At 46.0% G+C, this 17,681-nt stretch overlaps 1 protein-coding gene across 1 annotated transcript in view; it reads left to right on the forward strand.

Annotated features, from left to right (window-relative positions):
* The window catches only part of TMEM132B (transmembrane protein 132B), a gene marked incomplete at both ends in the record, with an annotated part of 213,893 nt that overhangs the window by 90,761 nt on the left and 105,451 nt on the right, over positions 1 to 17,681 (forward strand). The window contains one exon of the mRNA XM_084216990.1: positions 5,448 to 5,588. Within this exon, the coding sequence (XP_084073116.1) occupies positions 5,448 to 5,588 (141 nt within the window). The remainder of the gene's footprint in view (positions 1 to 5,447; positions 5,589 to 17,681) is intronic.

The following is a 17,681-nucleotide window of genomic DNA, read 5'->3' on the forward strand; positions in this document are numbered from 1 at the left end:
ACTGCCCATCTCACCCACTCCCACAAGTCCCCAGATGTTATATCTGAGTTCAGTGGTGATTTTAATTTCTAATGCTTGGTTTAATGTAGCCTAAAACACATGTATTTTAACTAGAAACTCCCCAGGGACCTTGTTCAGAACTAATTGCTCGCTGTTTGTGCAATTCTTCAAATATGTTAAATGCTCTGTGAGGGCTTGGAATTACTCAGCTCTGCTTTGGTTTGGTCTTAGAGATGGGGAGGGGTGTCTGGCTGGGAATTGGGATGGATCAGCCCTCATTCTGGCTCTGCAGAGAGTATAATTTTGGGCAAGTTGACTAAACTGGTTACAGCTTGGATTTCCTGTAGGGAAAGGATAATGGCTTTATTTTTAATTGGGCTAAAAATGTGTGTGGAAGGGCTGACTGCAGAAATGGTTGGAAATTACAAATGAAATTTATCATAACTGTTATTATTAGTACGTCACTGAGAGTGAATTTAGCTCAGATCATGCTTTCCCCCCCAATGGAGTGGGGAGGGGATAAGAGGATTTCTAAAATAGCTCTGAAAAAGTCGTTTTTCACATCATTTTGAGCATTTCCCATCTGCTGTGAGCACATCTCTGTTTTATTTCCTAAATATCTTTTCCTTCTGTTTCTATTTCAAAGTTCCTTTTGCCAAGACTTTACCTCCCAGTTCCCACTGCCAGGCTTGGGGCTGGGGCTGTGTGACAGGCAAGGATTTACCTCTCAGGTTTTGCACTTCATTGAGGGGGCTGTGGAATTCCCCACACCAAGTCCTGGGTGCACAAACCCCTCCTGCAGCTCTGAGTTTCCTCCCAGCCCTGGTGATTTCTTGTCCCATTTTCCTTGTGCTGGGAGAGCTGAGAGAAGAGGTTTGGGCTGGCTCAATTCACGGGGTCAAATACATTTTGGGCTGAGATTGCATTTTAAAAGAGTTTCTGGTTCCAGCTTGGCAGGCTGGAAATGCTGCTCCATCCAGCCCAGCACGTTTGTATCTTTATATTCTGCAGTAAATGGGGGACACATTGTTCAGGGGAAAGTCCTGCCAGGGCTTCCCAATGTGCTCCAAAATCCACATTGCAGGCGGCTCCTCGTGTGCCTGTGGAGCTGCAGCAGGGCTGTGCTCCCTCTGAAGCAGTTCTGGCACTTGTCCCCTGCTCATCCCCTGGAGATCCTGCAGGGACAGAGGCACAGAGGCGCTGCTGGAGGGGTCACATCCCTGCAGGACCTCCCTCACCCCTATGGCAGAGATATCCCAAACACTCAGGCCCTGTTGCAGGGTAATTTCTGCCCAGCTCCCTGTCTCACATCCCTGCTAACTGCATTTTCAAATGCCATGGACACTGCAATGTTTTAGAAGTGGGTTTTCAACAGGGCACTTTTCTGTCTGACAATTCTGCTTTTCAGAAAGCAAATATTCCATGCAAACAGAATGTCAGTTTTGCCAAATTTCCAATGGGCTGTCATGTTTTGTTCCTTTTTTCCTTTCTTTGCCCCTCTCATTTCAAAAATTATCTTTATAAAGTAAGTAATTAAGCCATCTTAGTGGTAACAGTGTCTTATTGGGTCACAGTTCTATGAAATTCTTCAGCATCTCCTTTCCACCGTTTCATGCACAGAGATGGCAGAGTTTTTGTCAGCTGGCAAATTTAAAGGACATCAGATTTTTTTCAGGCAGTTCCATTTATCCTTACAGCTCCCTTTGAGTTGGCAGATCAACACTTTCCAGTATTTTATAAGTGGGGAAGGGAGGTATAAGAAACCTAAATGATCCACCCAAGCTTCTAATTGAAGGCTGGCACAGAGGAGGGCCCACACACGTGCCATTCACCATCCCTTCTCCAGCTGATGGCAGCTCTGCTAGGAATTTCTTACTCTTTTTTTGAAGCCTCAGTCCCCAACACTTACAATAATTTTTGTGCCTGTGGAGTTTGGGGGAAGATTTAAAGATATGAATCACTTATCTGAGGAACAGTAGGCTCAAACTCCCATATGTAGGCTGGTTTCATTTGAATTTCTTGACTTTTCCTAAGTGAGAAGCTGAACGTAGTTTCTTCCTTCTTTCAACCTTCCTGGCTCTACTGATATCCAAAAATGCAAAGTGACATCTTGTCTCAGCCCACCAGAGCAGATGCAATGCAAGGGATTAGACTGGAATTTTTCCTAAAATGCAGCATTCTGGGACACTTTTGGAAAAGGTGGCTGGGGAGCAGCGAGCGCTGTTCACTTGCTGCTCACCCAGCGAGGCAGGGGGGGCACAAAAACCACAGGGTCACCCTGAAGGGAAGCCAGGCCAGGGCAGCAGGAGAGCCTCACCTGGTGGCAAAGCCAGCTCGGACACCAGAGGATGAACAGCAGAGCTCCCTGGCTCAGGGGATGCACACAGCTTTGGGCTGCAGGGTCCATGAAGGAGGCTGGGACAGCTGGATGGGGAGAAACAGGGGGATCTTGGAGCTCCTGCATCCTCACACTCTGTGTGAGCCCCAGGATGGAGGCAAAGGGGAGCAGCTTCAGCAGGAGCTGCACAGGGGTCCTGAACCCTGCCCAGGTGGGCAGGAATTGCGTCCTGGAGCTCCTCATCCTTGGCACAGCTCCTCATCCTCATTGTAGCTCCTCATCCTTAGCACAGCTCCTCATCCTCATTGTAGCTCCTCATCCTTAGCATAGCTCCTCATTCTCATTGTAGCTCCTCATTCTCCTTGTAGCTCCTCATCCTTGGCATAGCTCTTCATTCTCGTTGTAGGTCTTCATCCTCATTGTAGCTCCTCATTCTCACTGTAGCTCTTCATCCTCATTGTAGCTCCTCATCTTTGTTGTAGCTCTTCATCCTTGCCATAGCTCCTCATCCTCATTGTAGCTCCTCATCCTCATTGTAGCTCTTCATCCTTGTTGTAGCTCCTCATCCTCGTAGCTCCTCATCCTCATTGTAGCTCCTCATCCTCCTTGTAGCTCTTCATCCCTGTTGTAGCTGCTCATCCTCGTTGTAGCTCCTCATCCTCCTTGTAGCTCTTCATCCCTGTTGTAGCTCCTCATCCTCTTCCTCCCCAGATTTGGTTGAGGACAGGCAAAAGGAGCTGCTGCAGAGTGAAGCTCTCTGCAGTGCAAAAGCTGTGTAGGAGGACATAACGAGCTTCTGGCAGATGAAAAAGGCTGATGAATCCTGAAATTGTGGATGAGTTCCAACTGTCCTGGTGTGCCTGTCCCCCCAGCATCTCTGCCCTTCAATTAACCTTTAATTAACCAGGATTTGACCTAGGTAAAAAGTCAGGTTAGAAGTTTTCAGACACATTGTCAAGAAAGCATGGGAACTTGAGAGAATGGTGATAGGAATTTCTTAAAAAAATGCAAATTTGGCTGGGGAAGAGAAAATTTAAAACCTGGTACTTTGATTTGTTTGGGCTTTTTTGTTTTTGTTTTTTTTTTTTTTTTTGCCAGGTCCTAATGATTTTTTTTTTTCCCAAAAGTGGTTGACTAATGAAAGAAAATATTGAATCCATTGCTGAGGGCCTAATTCTCTATCTCATGTGAATTACAAGTCAGTCTGAAATGAAGCCACACGGGTGTCTTGCAGGAATGATTTGGTCCAGTGCAATTACTACAGAATGACTCAATGTCCCTCTAAAAAAAGAAGAGGAGGTGACAGGAAAGGGGCACATCAGCTTTGAGGAGTACTGTTTGGAGATGTGAATGCCTGTGGGAAAGCAGGAAGGAGACAATTAGAAAAATATCAGATACAATCCTGCTATAGAGAATATTTTTCATCAGCTTGGTTATGCCAGGCATGGATTTGACCCATCAAGTCAGTACAGGCTTACAGGCAAAAATAAGGATACCATAAAAGCAGGATGAATTAATTCCTTCTCAGAGGAACAGCCCACCCATGGAGCTGTGAACTCGCTTTGATCCAAGCCCATGAACCCAGCCAGAGCTCCAAGGAAGTTTTTAATGGTGTGACAGGAGCACCAACTGGCCATGAGGCATGGGGCAAACCCATCACAATTCACTGTTAAATAACACTCCAGGTCCCAGCAGTGCTGTTCCATTCCACCATATAACTAAAAGGTCCCTCTTGGCTTTGCTTTTAATTAATTAAGTCACAGCAGTGGCGAGCGTGGCGCTGCAGCAGTTTCTCTCTGCCTAATTGTTCTCCAGGCACATTTGCAGCACTCCTGTCGTAATCCCAGGCTTGTTTCAGGAGTCAAGCTGCACAAATGAAGTTCCTGCTAATAAAAGCAGTTTGTTTCCTATTCCTTGGCAATCTGTTCCTAACGCTGAGCCTCTCTGGAGCATGGACTTTTTATTTTTGGCAAGTTTTATTTTTTCTGAGCCAAAAAGCGGTGACATTTCCCAGCTACCACACTGCTCTCAAACTCTAGCCATTCTCAGGAAATCAAAGTTTTCCATGTCAGCATCATATTATTTTTGGCAGCAGCAGTTTGATGTGCCCAGTTTGATAGATCCTGCTGCAATGACATAATTGTTTTCCTCCCTCAGTCTAGGATAACTTACTCCTTTCCTCTCCTTCCTGCATTATGGTCCTTGAGCAATGAAACTCATTTTTTTCCATGCAGACATCCCTAATATTAGAAGATACCTCACTCCCAAATGTTTGCAGGCAGGAGGATGTATTTTATATCACATTGCTCTTATTCCCCATCTGAAACTGCAGGACAGACACAGCAAATTAAATCAACTTATGCTTCATCACATCTGTTTCATTTGTATCAGACTGGTGCCACAGGAGCAGAAACCATTCCTAATCTCTCCACATTGCTCAAGCTAAAGTTGACTGGCTTTGCACGTAATGAAACTCATCCCTCACCTCTTTAAATGACTGGACCTGGTTTATGGTTTTTAACAGAGTGACACGTGGCTGCACCCTGTTATTGATGGGAGAGGGAGTATTTCCTTTCAGCCTCCCGGTTCACCTCTCTGGGTTGATCTGAGGCAAAGGTGGTTTTTGGAGGCAAACAAAACTCCACAACTTTGTGAAGGTTGTAAAGCCGGTATGTTTGTGACAGCGCTGGACACATGTGGGGATTCCTCTCCTTAAAAGACATGTGCACCTCTGGGAACTCCAGATCCCTTTTTATCCCCCTCTCAGGTACATATGCATGCAATTTCACAGCAGGTTCATACATATCCATTTTACAAATTTGCCGCTAGTTCTTCTTTATCAGAAAGAATTCCTGGGTCAGGTTGCCCTGCTCTCACAGCAGACTCCATGTCTGTCTGTCTCTCTGTCTCTCTGTCTGTCTCCCCCCTTATCTCTGTCCTTTGGCTGAAGCAGTTTCTCCGAGCACAGGCTTTTTAAGAGAACAGGCAGTCGGACTAAACAGCTCTGTGTGCAAACAGAAAAGATGTACATTTCACCGAAACCAAAATGGATTTCTGCTCCTGAAAACTTCCACTGTGTCTCAAAGGCAATCCTTGCTGTTCCCAACAGGATCAGGACAGCCCCAGGAGTGAGGATCTCGGACATCAGGGTCAGTGATGCCGACCAGTGGGGCGTGCAGGAGGAGACGGACAGCGCCCGGAGCACGGCCACGCTCACCTGCGTGCACAACGACCCCGGGGCCGAGGACAGGTGAGTGAGCCCCTCCTGCTGCCCTCAGCTCTGCCACACACACCAGCTGCCTCAACAGCTGCAGGGGATCTGATCACAGCTTTGTTCCCTTTGATTCACTGCTGGGATTTTGGGAGTACTGAATTAAAGTGGAGGCAGCCCCCAGTCCCAGCTCACATCTGCTTCTCGTGACCCTTCAGGGCAGCCCTGCAGGGTCATGAGAAGCAGATGTTGCCAAAAAGCCAACAGGAAAAAAATGAACTAAACCAGAGAAATATGGTGCATTTTGGGTGTAGCCCCTGGAGGGCTTTGTCTGCCCCTTTAATGCAGACCCTTCAATAATGATAACTGCTTTTTATTCCCTTCATTTTGGCTGCCCTCTGTTTTTAGGTAGTCCCAAAAAGCAACAGGTGGCTGGGCAGGGTCTGCTCCCTGTGAACCCCATCAGGTTCTTTCCTCTAACAGCCCCGACCTCTGTTCCCCTTGGAGCAAGGTGGAAAATCATCAGTTTAAAAGTGAAATACTGAGGTTAAAGGAAGATTGAGGTCATCTGATGTTACTGAAATCAAACTGAAGGGACTATTTTTAAAGTTGGGCCAAAAATAATAGCCTGAACACTGAAACTTATTGCCTTGTATGGGGTTTCACTAATCCATGAAATTATACCTGTCACAGTAACTTAGTTTTTATTAAAACTGAGTTTTGCTTTGTCTTGAACTGTTAAATTGCACAAAAGCAATGCATCTCAAGTTAATTAATACTTTGACCCTCTCCTTTGTGAGATTAGTTTAATATTTTTGGATTAATTAAAGTATGCAAATAGAAACTGCTGAAAGATCACTTCCAGATTTGCAAATATTGTAGTGCTTAGGGTAAATATTTAACTTTGATCTTTCCTTTAATTTGTCTTTTTGGTCATAATGATGGCCCTCCTGTTTCTTTTGAAGAATGTCAAGTGTTTATGCAGAAGTTCTGCTGTTTCATTTCAATGATGGGAGACCTGAACTTGCTTCTATTAATGTCAAGGTGGCAGAATTGTCACTAGAGCTGGTTCATGTGTTCAAGGAGCTTCATGGAGGGCAGTTTGTGCCTGGGTTAGAGTGCAGGATCAGCCTCTCCTGTGGCAGGGCAGAAGCTGTCAGTGAACAGAATGGTGTCCACCTCAGGGGAGATGCTTTTTTCTCTCTTGGAATTAATTTCACTTCTGCTGACTGGCCCAGCTGGTAGAGGAGCAGTGGGTAAGCCAGGACTGAGCCTCTGGGCCGAGCTTAGCTGATTCCTGGGTAAGATTTGGCCAAGTTCATGGTGGGCTTGAGCCTCCCTCAGGCTTTGTGCAGGGTGGAAAGCCCCACCAGCCCCTGGCACAGCTCTGGGGGCTTTGGGGACACCGAGAAACCCCAGCCTGAGTGGGATCTGTGCCCTCGTGGTGCCCTTCACCCCAGGCTGGTCTGCCTTGCACTTGGGCTGTGCTTTGCACTTGGGCTGTGCTCTGCACTTGGGCTGTGCTCTGCACTTGGGCTGTGCTTTGCCAGTGCTCAGCTCTGATAAGAGCCCCTGACAGACAGAGCCTGCACGGAGAGCAGTGACTCTGGGCTCTGACATGTTCTAATCCTGGCTGCATTCCTGTTATCAGCTGGAGCATTTTCAAATTTGCTTACTTTTCTAATCTTCCTCCCTCTCCCCTCTGCAGTGGTACTGCTATCACGGGGTTTTCATCTCCATTTCTCACATTTCCCTACGCAAATTGAGTGTCCATTAAAATGCTTTAAATTAAGACCTTTCCTCCTTTCATGCAGAGTGCATCGTTGCCTTTTTTGTGCATTACTTAAAAAAAAATTCCTTATCACAGTGTTTCAGGCAGTTTACATTATATTCTATTAAAAATCCATTTTGTCCAAGGTTGTCACAATTCATAGATTAAAGCCTTCAAGAGTGTGTTTTGTTAGGAATACATTCATAAATTCACCTCTTTAGTAGTCCCATAAGCTTGTATTTAAAACCTCTTTTTTGATAATGCAGTTGAACAAAGAGCATAAAAAGAAGAGATTTATTTTAAATACACACACACCAGTATATTTGCCCACATCTTTTCTCATCTGTGTGGAGCTTTGCCTCGCCCTTACTCTTGCTATCTCACAGGAGGTTTTTGTCACTCATTGAGTGAGAAGATTGGTTATTGCCATCTGCACCTCTTCTCCCTCGAGCTCTCTCCTTGGGGCAGAACTCTGAAAAAATCTCATTTTGGTGGGGATAGTTGAAGCAGCAGCGTTTTGCTTCAAAAAGACACAGTTTATTCTTCCAGCACAAACAGTTCTGCTCTGTGCCTGCAGCTGGGACACTTCCATTCATGGGGAAGGATCCCTGTGGATTTCTGCTCTGAGCGCAGACACGGCTGGCAGGGAAGTCAGGGCTGGTGGGCTTTGCTGAAAATCAGGTGTTTCCAGCCCTCTGTGCAGAACAGCTGAGCTGCTGAAGGGCTGGGGTCTTACCCAGAGCTCTCAGGGCTGAATTTGTGCAAGAAATGCTTTTGAAATACACAGCACAAAATTTGTGCTTTTGAAATACACAGCCAAAATTTGGGAGCTCACCAGACACGAGTCCTCGGTGTTTCCTGCAAGCAGATCCCACTTTGTAAAGGCCATGCAGGTTTTTTCCACTGCATCTGCCAAAAGATGGATGGAGCCTTGCAGTTCTTGTGTCCTTTGCTCCTGAGAGTTCTCTGGAAGCCTTTCAGGAACAAGCCACAAATCAGCCTGCAGTGGGACCAGGGCAGGAGGGCTTGAAAAAATGCCCTGAGAGCCTGGTGCATCTTGGCAAGCTGTGGTACCCCATAACTCAGGGCTGATATCCCCAGGAACAGGACTGCAGCAGCTTTGCCAGGGTGATTTAGCATTTCATAGGATTAGGTTATTTCAAATCAGGGCTGAGCAGGAGCTGAGTTTCCATGGTCTCATTTGAAAGGCTCCAGGACAGAACATATTTCATGGTGCTCAGTGTTCTCCTTGCTGGAAAGCTGAAGAACAAACTCTTCATGTGACCCAGCCTGTGGTTCAGGACAGAGGAGGGGGCACCAGCACAAAAACTTGGGCCAGAGAGTTCCAACAGCTCTGAAAGGGAATTTTATACTGAGAGATGATTTCCTTCCTCAGGAAGAAATTGGATTGGATTATTACCAGGTAAGGAGAGTCTGATCCTTGACAATCTAGTATTTTAATCAGGAAGGTTATATTTATGCTAACTAGCAAAGTTAATCAAATTGATTTAACCTGCAGTGCTGAGTAGAGTGTTATTGAGACCAAACTGGTGCTTCTCACCTAGGGATTATTTTATCTTCATGTCTTTAATACAGCTTCTGTCTCTCAGGATATCTGTCACTGCATAAATTAAACTTGCATGAGGGGCACTCAGCATGCAGAAGTAGAAAGAGTGAAATCCTCAGAAGGCTTTTTTTCAGGTGTCCTCAGAAGTATTTATTCTGTTACCTGGAAGTTTATGTATTTTTTTAAATTGGTGCAGTCCAGCTCAGATCTAACATTTGACATCCTCTGTCTTTAAATTTGAATAAAAAATTAAGATTCTCTTAGGATCCTTCAGTTTCTTTACTGTTTTAAGAGCTGTTTACAGAATTAAAATTATTAACTTATTTTATAAAATGGTAATTGTAATGTATCTTTAAAACAGGAAAAGCAGTTATTTTATGTATTTATAGGCATGCAAATGCATCCTCCTGTTTTAAAATAATTCATTTCTTGTCCTATGTTTGTGAATACCCTTTGAATCAGGAATATCAGCCAAAAGAAAGATGTAAAATTTGCTGCCAGTTAAGATTTGTGCATATATTTATTTAAAGTAAATATGTGTTGCTGGCATGGATGATCAGCTGAGGAAAGATAATTTGGTTTTGTGTTCAAAGCTTTGGGGATGTCTTGAAAACGAGAGCTGGGGTTCTTCCCTCTCTGTGCTCCCTTTGCAGAGTTTGGGGCAGGGTTTGTGGCAGGGTTTGTTCCTCCCTCTCTGTGCTCCCTTTGGCCAGGTTTGGGGCAGGGTTTGTTCCTCCCTGTCCGTGCTCCCTTTGCAGGGTTTGGGGCAGGGTTTGTTCCTCCCTGTCCGTGCTCCCTTTGCAGGGTTTGGGGCAGGGTTTGTTCCTCCCTCTCTGTGCTCCCTTTGGCCAGGTTTGGGGCAGGGTTTGTTCCTCCCTGTCCGTGCTCCCTTTGCAGGGTTTGGGGCAGGGTTTGTTCCTCCCTGTCCGTGCTCCCTTTGCAGGGTTTGGGGCAGGGTTTGTTCCTCCCTCTCTGTGCTCCCTTTGGCCAGGTTTGGGGCAGGGTTTGTTCCTCCCTCTCTGTGCTCCCTTTGCAGGGTTTGTGGCAGGGTTTGTTCCTCCCTGTCCATGCTCCCTTTGCAGGGTTTGGGGCAGGGTTTTTTCCTCCTGTCTGTGCTCCCTTTGCAGGGTTTGGGGCAGGGCTGGCACAGGTGACAGCTGGGAGCTGGCTGTCCCTGCCCTGCTGGGAGCATCATTCCCCCCTGCCCCTTCCAGTCCCCCCTCCATGGGGCAAGAAGCCACCTGGGACATCCCGGGGTGCTCACCCCCTCTGCCAGATGGACATTCTCTCTCAGAGCTCTCTGCAGCTGTTTCTCTGTTGAATTCCATTCCATTTTGCTCCAGAGTGACAGACTCAGGTGTGATGTCCCCTCCAAGCCAGCAAGAGCGGGGCTGTGGGGCAGAGATCCCCAGTGCCCCTCTCCCAGGCTGAGCCTGGGCTTTGCTGAGCTGAGCTCCTGCAGTGCCTTGTCCTCCTGCAGGCTGAGCTGTGCTCGTACCCAGGGCAGGCTGTGGAGCTCGGTGCTCCTGGAAGATAAATCAGCCCAGAAAGATGGGCTGCAGCCAGTGTACACACACAGAGGGCTGTTCCCCACCCTGGGGAGGGCATCAGGCCGTGCACTCAAACACTTCCTGATGTGTTTATTGCCACAGGAACCCGCCTGGCCCCAGGACAGCCAGCGTGCAAAGTGCCACCAGCAGCAGCAGTTGTCTGACAGAAGATCAATTGCATGTGTTGCTGTGCACAAAAGAGCAGTAACTGCTGCAGACAGACAGCCTTGCTGGGTCTTATTTTAGGCCATGCAAAGGCAGTGGGCTGGATGCCACGGAGTTCACATAGTACTAGAAAGGGAATGAGTAAGAGGAGCAGAGGGAGAAAGGAAACACAGGGAGGTGTGGAAGGCAGGCAGGAAAGAATCGAGGAGAACTGCAGGAAAAAGGCAGGGAGATGGGGAGGGAAAAGGCAGGGAGATGGGAGGGAAAAGGCAAGGAGATGGGGAGGGAAAAAGGCATGGAGATGGGGAGGGAAATGCCAGGGAGATGGGGAGGGAAATGCCAGGGAGATGGGGAGGGAAAAGACAGGGAGATGGGGAGGGAAAAAGGCAAGGAGATAGGGAGGGAAAAAGGCAGGGAGATAGGGAGGGAAATGCCAGGGAGATGGGGAGGGAAAAGGCAGGGAGATGGGGAGGGAAAAAGGCAGGGAGATGGGGAGGGAAAAGGCATGGAGATGGGGAGGGAAATGCCAGGGAGATGGGGAGGGAAAAGACAGGGAGATGGGGAGGGAAAAAGGCAAGGAGATAGGGAGGGAAAAAGGCAGGGAGATGGGGAGGGAAATGCCAGGGAGATGGGGAGGGAAAAGGCAGGGAGATGGGGAGGGAAAAAGGCAGGGAGATGGGGAGGGAAATGCCAGGGAGATGGGGAGGGAAAACCACTGCTGTCACCCCCTGCCTGACTGCTGTAGGTGAGGATGCTGGAGTTCCTCAGGAACTCTTGCCACCATGAAAGCCATATTTCCATGAAGCCAGGCTTCAGCTGGTTTGGAAAGGAAAGCTCTGAATTCAAAATTAGGGGTGCTTTAGGTGTGGGAGGAAGCCCCAAATGCTGTGGTGTTGTGCACTTGGGTGCTTCCCTCCTCTTGTTAGGCGCTTTCCTTAGGTCAGAGGTGTTTTGGGCAAGGAAATGTGCTGTGGCTGTGGGATGCCCATGGCCCTTAGGTCCTGCAGGAGTTCATTTCCTGCCCTTTGGCCACCCCCAAGGCAGCTCTGTCCCCTGAGCCATTGAGGAAGAGGATTTTATCTTTAATGCAGCAGTTTTCAGGCTGTGACCTCTGTTGTGAATGACAGGGTCTGTTCTTTGTGTGAGGAGTGTACAGTGAGGAGCATCTCCACACGTTTCCAAATGTAAGCAACTCTACTGAGTCACAAAGAAAAACTGAGTTGGAAGAATTTTAACCAGCCTTTATTCTTTACAACTCAGCCTTTTTGTGTGAAAGAACCCAGGCCAGCCTGGCAACATTCCCATTAGATGAAAGCACTGACTCCTCACAGTAGCCTAGAGAGGACATAAAATAATGGACAAATTAACAGCAGTAGGAGGGAGAGCTTATTGTAGAAAACTGTGGTGTGAGGATCAAATAGCATTTCTGGAGGGTCGTTTTTCCTCTTTCCTTTTTTATCCTTTTTTTCCATTTAAGGCCAAGAACAATGAAATTGTCTCCATCTCCTGTAGGGAGCCACCTGGATTCCCTCCTGGCCAGCCAGCTCTTTGGGCTGGCTGTTTCTGCCTCTCCCTTGGGCTCAGTGCTGCTCTGGTAGCAGAGCTGGGTCCCAGGGAGCAGCGACTGCCAGAGCACAGAATTGCTCCTGGCCCATTTCACCAGCCCAGCAAGGTGATGGCTCAGCCACTCTTCTTGTTCCATCTCATTCCATCCCTATTATGACCCAAAAGAATATTTTTTAACAAATGCACCTTTGGTAGCTGGAGCAGCCTGGTGTGCAGTGCAAAGTCAATGTTCTGTTGTCTGGGAATTTTGGAAAATAAGGAACATCTTGTTGGAAGAACTCAGTTCAAACAGAGGCATGAAAATGACTTAGAAAATTAATGTTTGATAAAGATCTCTGGACTTGCCAAACCAGTAGAAAGCTTTGTGCAAATCCAGAGAAAATTGAGAAAATTTCTTTTTGGCAGCATTTATTTAATGGAACTACAGTGAATTAGAAAAATACTAGGGGAAAAAAAAGGCAACAAAACCCAAACATTGGAACTCCAGACCCTTTGGTCTCTTCCTTGGTGCAGAGGGGAACAGGCAAAGGAGTGGCTTAAATAAACTCTTCATGAGTTAGTCCACAGAACCTGATCCAAACCCTACTCTGAGCAGCAGAAAAGCAAACCAAAACGTTCTGAAATTAGTCTTGTTTTTAAATTTGACCTAATTACCTCGGTTTTGGGTATATCATTCCTCAATGTGAAGCTTAATACTGATGTAACAGTTGGGAAAGTTTAATTTCAGGGTAGGGTGGTCTGTATAATTAGGACTGCAGGAATGTGGCAGGGAGGCTGGGAGCCAATTTGCAGCTCCTGCAGATGAGTGAGTGGCTGCTGAAATCCTCCTTCAGCCACTGGAGCTGCACAGCTTCCACCCTGGGTGCCAGAGGGAAGGATGGCATGTCCCCAAGGCTCTGCTCTCTCCTGCTGCTCTCCCTGCCTGTGGGAATGGCCATGGGCTGCCTCAGGGGGTCCATGGCCAAAATCTGTCCATTTGGGGGGAATTTCCAGGGCTTGGCAGAGTTCTGTGGCACTCTGCAGCCGTGCTGATTGACAGCTGAAGTGTGAGTGATGCAGCCCAGGTAACCCTGGCTGCTGAACTCATCGCTCAGAGCAGTCCTGACTCCAGCCACACAATGGCTGTGTTGGATTTTGGGTTATTTTCCCATAATTTAATCACCTTTTTCCCTTGATGGGTTGAGGTAGCCTTTTCCTTGGTGTTTGTTGGGGTGAATACGCAGGAAACACAATTCTTAATACAAATAATCTTACAAATGTGTGGTCTGCACAAGTTTAGGTTTCTGTGCAGCACCTTGAGACACTTTCCATCCCCTCACTGATGGGAAATCTTCATGGAAATCCCAGAGGGAGGGAGGAGACGTGCCCCAAACCCTTATGGCAGGGAAGCATGACCTGATTGCTCTGTAAATATTGTAGTTTTCAGTGTAGTCCCAGCTTGCAGGCTCAGGAGAGCCCCTTGATGCGGGGTGCCACTTAAGTACCCACTTGCTCTGAAGTACCTGTCTGGTTTTTGTGGCAGGTGTGATGATAAAGGAGGTGCTCAGAGCCTGCAATTAGAGACACCAATCTGCAGAAAATATAAGTCTTGATGGTGAGCCATGTTCTGCATAATGACAGGCATTAGTGTGTCACACCTGAAATGCTGTGGAAATCAGAAACTGGAATTTTCTGTAATGCAGGAACATTTCTGGGGATATCTCAAGTGTTGCTAAGGAAATTATTTTTGGCAACTGTGCACAGGGATTTAAGTACCATAATTGGATTGTTCTTTGATATAATAGACTGGAAAAGATTATTGAATGAATGTGAAATCGGGGAGCTGGTGTTTGAGGTGTGTTTAATTCCCTCTTTTACCAGTTTATGAGTTTGGCTTGTGGCAAAGCCTGCTGCACACATTTGGATTCCATTCGTGATGTGTTGACTTGCTTACTTAATAGCCAGTGCATTAAAGTACAAAAGCTAACAACTCATTTATTAGGCATTTAGCCAAAACTTAAACTCATTTTATTGTTAGGAGGTGCTGTTGCTAGACAGGCAAATATTAAGTTTGTTACATTGATTTATTTGAATCATCTGTGCCAAACACATTATAAAACAGCCCAGCATTAACTTTGCATAAGTTATTTTTTGCTTTAGTTAGAATTTTTCACTCATTTTGCCATTAATATGCCTCACCTGTGTTTACTACTTAAAAAGTGACTAACTTTTTATGTTTATGTTTTTTATGGTTAACTTGAAAAGTTATAAACTCTTGTAAAATGAAAATATGAGAATTGGCTGATGCTTCTGTCAGTGTCAGCATGTGACTTTTGTTTGTTTCTTGTGACACTGGTGTTTATTTGAGGAGAGCATTAAATGGGAGTTAAGCCCTTTGCACCAGGACTGTTCACCAGCTCATCTCCCTGGGCCTGTAACAGGGGAATCTCCCCTTGCACTTGGCTGAAAATACCATTTGATTTGGGTATATAATTCCCAAAGTCCTGTCTTTGGGAACTCACCCCCAGAAGCTGTGTTTATTCTTTCTCTTGGAGCTGGTCTGTGTGGATTTTCCCAGGACACTTGCTCAGGGGTTTGCTGTGAAATATTGCAGTCATTAAGGCAAATCACTAAAGCTTTAGCAAAAAGCTTTCCTTAAAACCAACTGCCAATAACTTGATCTTGCAAAAATGCTTTTTTAAATTTTTTTGTTGTTGTTTTTGTTGGTGTAATTAAGGAGCTGGTTTAATTCTTCTGGAGTTCTTGGGCTCACTGGGCTCAAAAGCTTGGCATGCACAAGTGCCAAGAAGGGCTTTGTTTCTGGGGGTTGCTGTGCTGCATGTGAGGTGTGGGTGCTGCATTTTTGGGCTCTTTGGTTGTTCTGGGGGGGGAGCAGCAGGACTGATAGAGCTCAGCCCTCCATCAGTGATTTCCCAGCCCTGCTGAGCTGGAGCTGAGGTTTTCCCTGGGAAATATCCCAGACAGGGGGGACCCTGCCTGCCCCACAGGCTTCCCCCACCATCAGCCCTGCACAAGCCTAAAGAATTATTTTGTCTTTTCTCTTGGGAGTTTTCAGTGCAGAGATTTAAATCTGGAAGTATTGACCTTGGCAGTGAGGGGAGAGCGGAGGTTTTTGGATATATGGGTTCCTGTTTTCACTCTCCCTCCTGGACAATTTATGTCCATGCTGGTTTTCTAAGTCTCTGACTGGTGTATCTTTTTGTTAGACAAGCACTTTTTAATGGTGTACCAGTTAATTTCTCTAGTAACAAGAAGAAGAAATAAGTTATTCCTCTTTTAAAAAGAGTCATTTAAGTAGTGAATAATGAATGCAAAATGCTGTCATTAAAAATCAGCAGATAAGCTGATGGATCATCTGTCATTCCCAAGCCTTGCCATAAAGGAAAAGTAGATTTTTTTTTTTTTTAATAAAAATGATAATGATGAGTATGGAACACAGTGACTCTGAATGCCTTAATAATGAAAATTGTTATTTATTCAGTCAACAACACCTTGTGACTGCTGCTTAACAACACCTTGTAGGAGAAAATGACTTCTTTCATACTGAATATTTTCCTTTGATTACCAATTGTCATGCTATTACTGTTATGAGCTGTTTATTATCAATTCCACAGGGCTCCAAAAAGCCATCTCTGGTCCCTGTGGTGGTGTGGAGTCACCTGCAGACCCTGTCCCCAGGTCCCTGTGGACTCGTGCCTGTCCCAGGGGCTGGTTTTTGGGGAGCTCAGCTGATGCTCAGGAAGGCAGAGAGCCCCTGTTGTCTCTGTTTCTCACACCTTTATTCAGGATTTCCTTTAAATGGGCAGCCCTGCCCCTCTGCAGTGAGGTCAGCAGTGTGGACATCAGACTGAGAGCTCCCTGGAGTCCAGTGACATCCAAAAATTAACACTTGCATGAGACCTGTCCCAGCCCAGCATCTGATTCAGGCAGAAACCAGAGCTCTGCTCCTCCCCACACACCCCAGAACCTTGATCCTTCCCTCATCTCAGTGTTCTCCATCCCAAAGCAGCATTTCCAGGGGCTGTGTCTCTGAGCTGCCTGTGAGGAGCTGTTTGCTGCTCCACAGTTAGCTCAGCTTTTCCCATCACTCATGTTTTACATGTATGCCAACCCCAAGCCACATGAACATAGACATGTTCTGAAAAGACTGTGGTGGAGGGGAACAGTGAAAATGTTTTCTCAGAAGCTGAAAATACCAGCAGATGCCTGTTGATTTGGAGCTATCCAGGCATTTGCACCTTTATTCTTTGCAGGAGTGTTGAAAGCCACTGTAGGGCTCCTTTCTTGGTGTTTTACAGAATAAACTCTCTGATCTTTTTACAAAATATATTTATATATTTATATATATAGCAATAAATAGTATAAAGAGCTGGAGAACTGGATGGGTGGGAGCAGGAACTGAATGGAACAAGAAGTTGATCACCTGCAGCGGGATAATTTGTGGTTTTGCCTCTTGTGATTCAGTGAATTGGTGAAGCTTTGGGGCTGGCACCAGCTAATCCTGCAGTTTCCCTTTTTTGATGAGGGGATGTCTGCTGGACTTCTTCCCTGCTCCTCTTCCTCCCCCCAAAGCTCCAGCAGAGATCAGCAGGAGTGCTGGGGTTCTGTAATTCTGCTTCAGCCACGATGATATGTCAGTCTGCTGCACTCTGTAAGTGCTACTGCTGCCTTCCTGCTGGCAGCACTTGATTAGATTCTAGTACCTTTTATACTGTAGATAAGGATTTTTTAACAAAGCAGAGTAACACACAAAAGCCCCCATTTATGTTTTACTATTTTTCTTTGCCCCCACCCATAACTCATGCTTAAATACAAAACTAGAATGTTTTTTGGCAAGCCTGACCTTCCTTAACCCAATCAGTCCTCCCACTCCAAATAAAATTCAATTTCAAGGTCTATTGTGGCCCTAAATTGTAGGATAAGTCTTTGACCTAGGTAGAAATTGTGAACCTTAAGCTGAATTTTGGACTCTCTCTGACGAAATGAATGCTAACTGCGAGTTTATTTGTAGTCCCACTTGTTACATTTTTCATTGTCAGCACAAGCTTTATTCCTCCAAATACATTATTGAATGAAAGAAAGCAGCTACTCTTTTATCTGTTACTGCTGATGCCTGTAATTCATCCTGTTCATTTTCTGTGCTGCTATTTTCTTTGTGCGGTTCTTCTCCTGCTTATGTAGCACAGAAAAACTTAATTGCTGAAGTCTGATGTACTTTTCTATTCCTGGCAGCAGTGTAGGTTGCTGAACCATTATGTGGGAGCTGCCTTCTGGAATGTGAAGTGTGTGTTGCAGTTGGGATGTGGCAGGGTTAGGCCCAGTCCAGGAGGAGCCTTTAATTGCTTTTTGGATGGTTTTTATCACGCAGCCAATTCTGCTGCTGTTTCCTGAGCGCTTTCTGCAAGTGGGAAGTTTTCTTTTTGGAGGTCTCATGATGCAAGGTTTTCCTAAAGTTTATGGGATTTGGATTTTGGGAGATCAAGAGAGGAGCTCTGAATTCATACCAGCAGCTG

This window comes from Fringilla coelebs (assembly GCF_963513975.1).
Source record: "Fringilla coelebs genome assembly, chromosome: 17".
In the NCBI taxonomy this organism is placed as follows: Eukaryota; Metazoa; Chordata; class Aves; order Passeriformes; family Fringillidae; genus Fringilla; species Fringilla coelebs.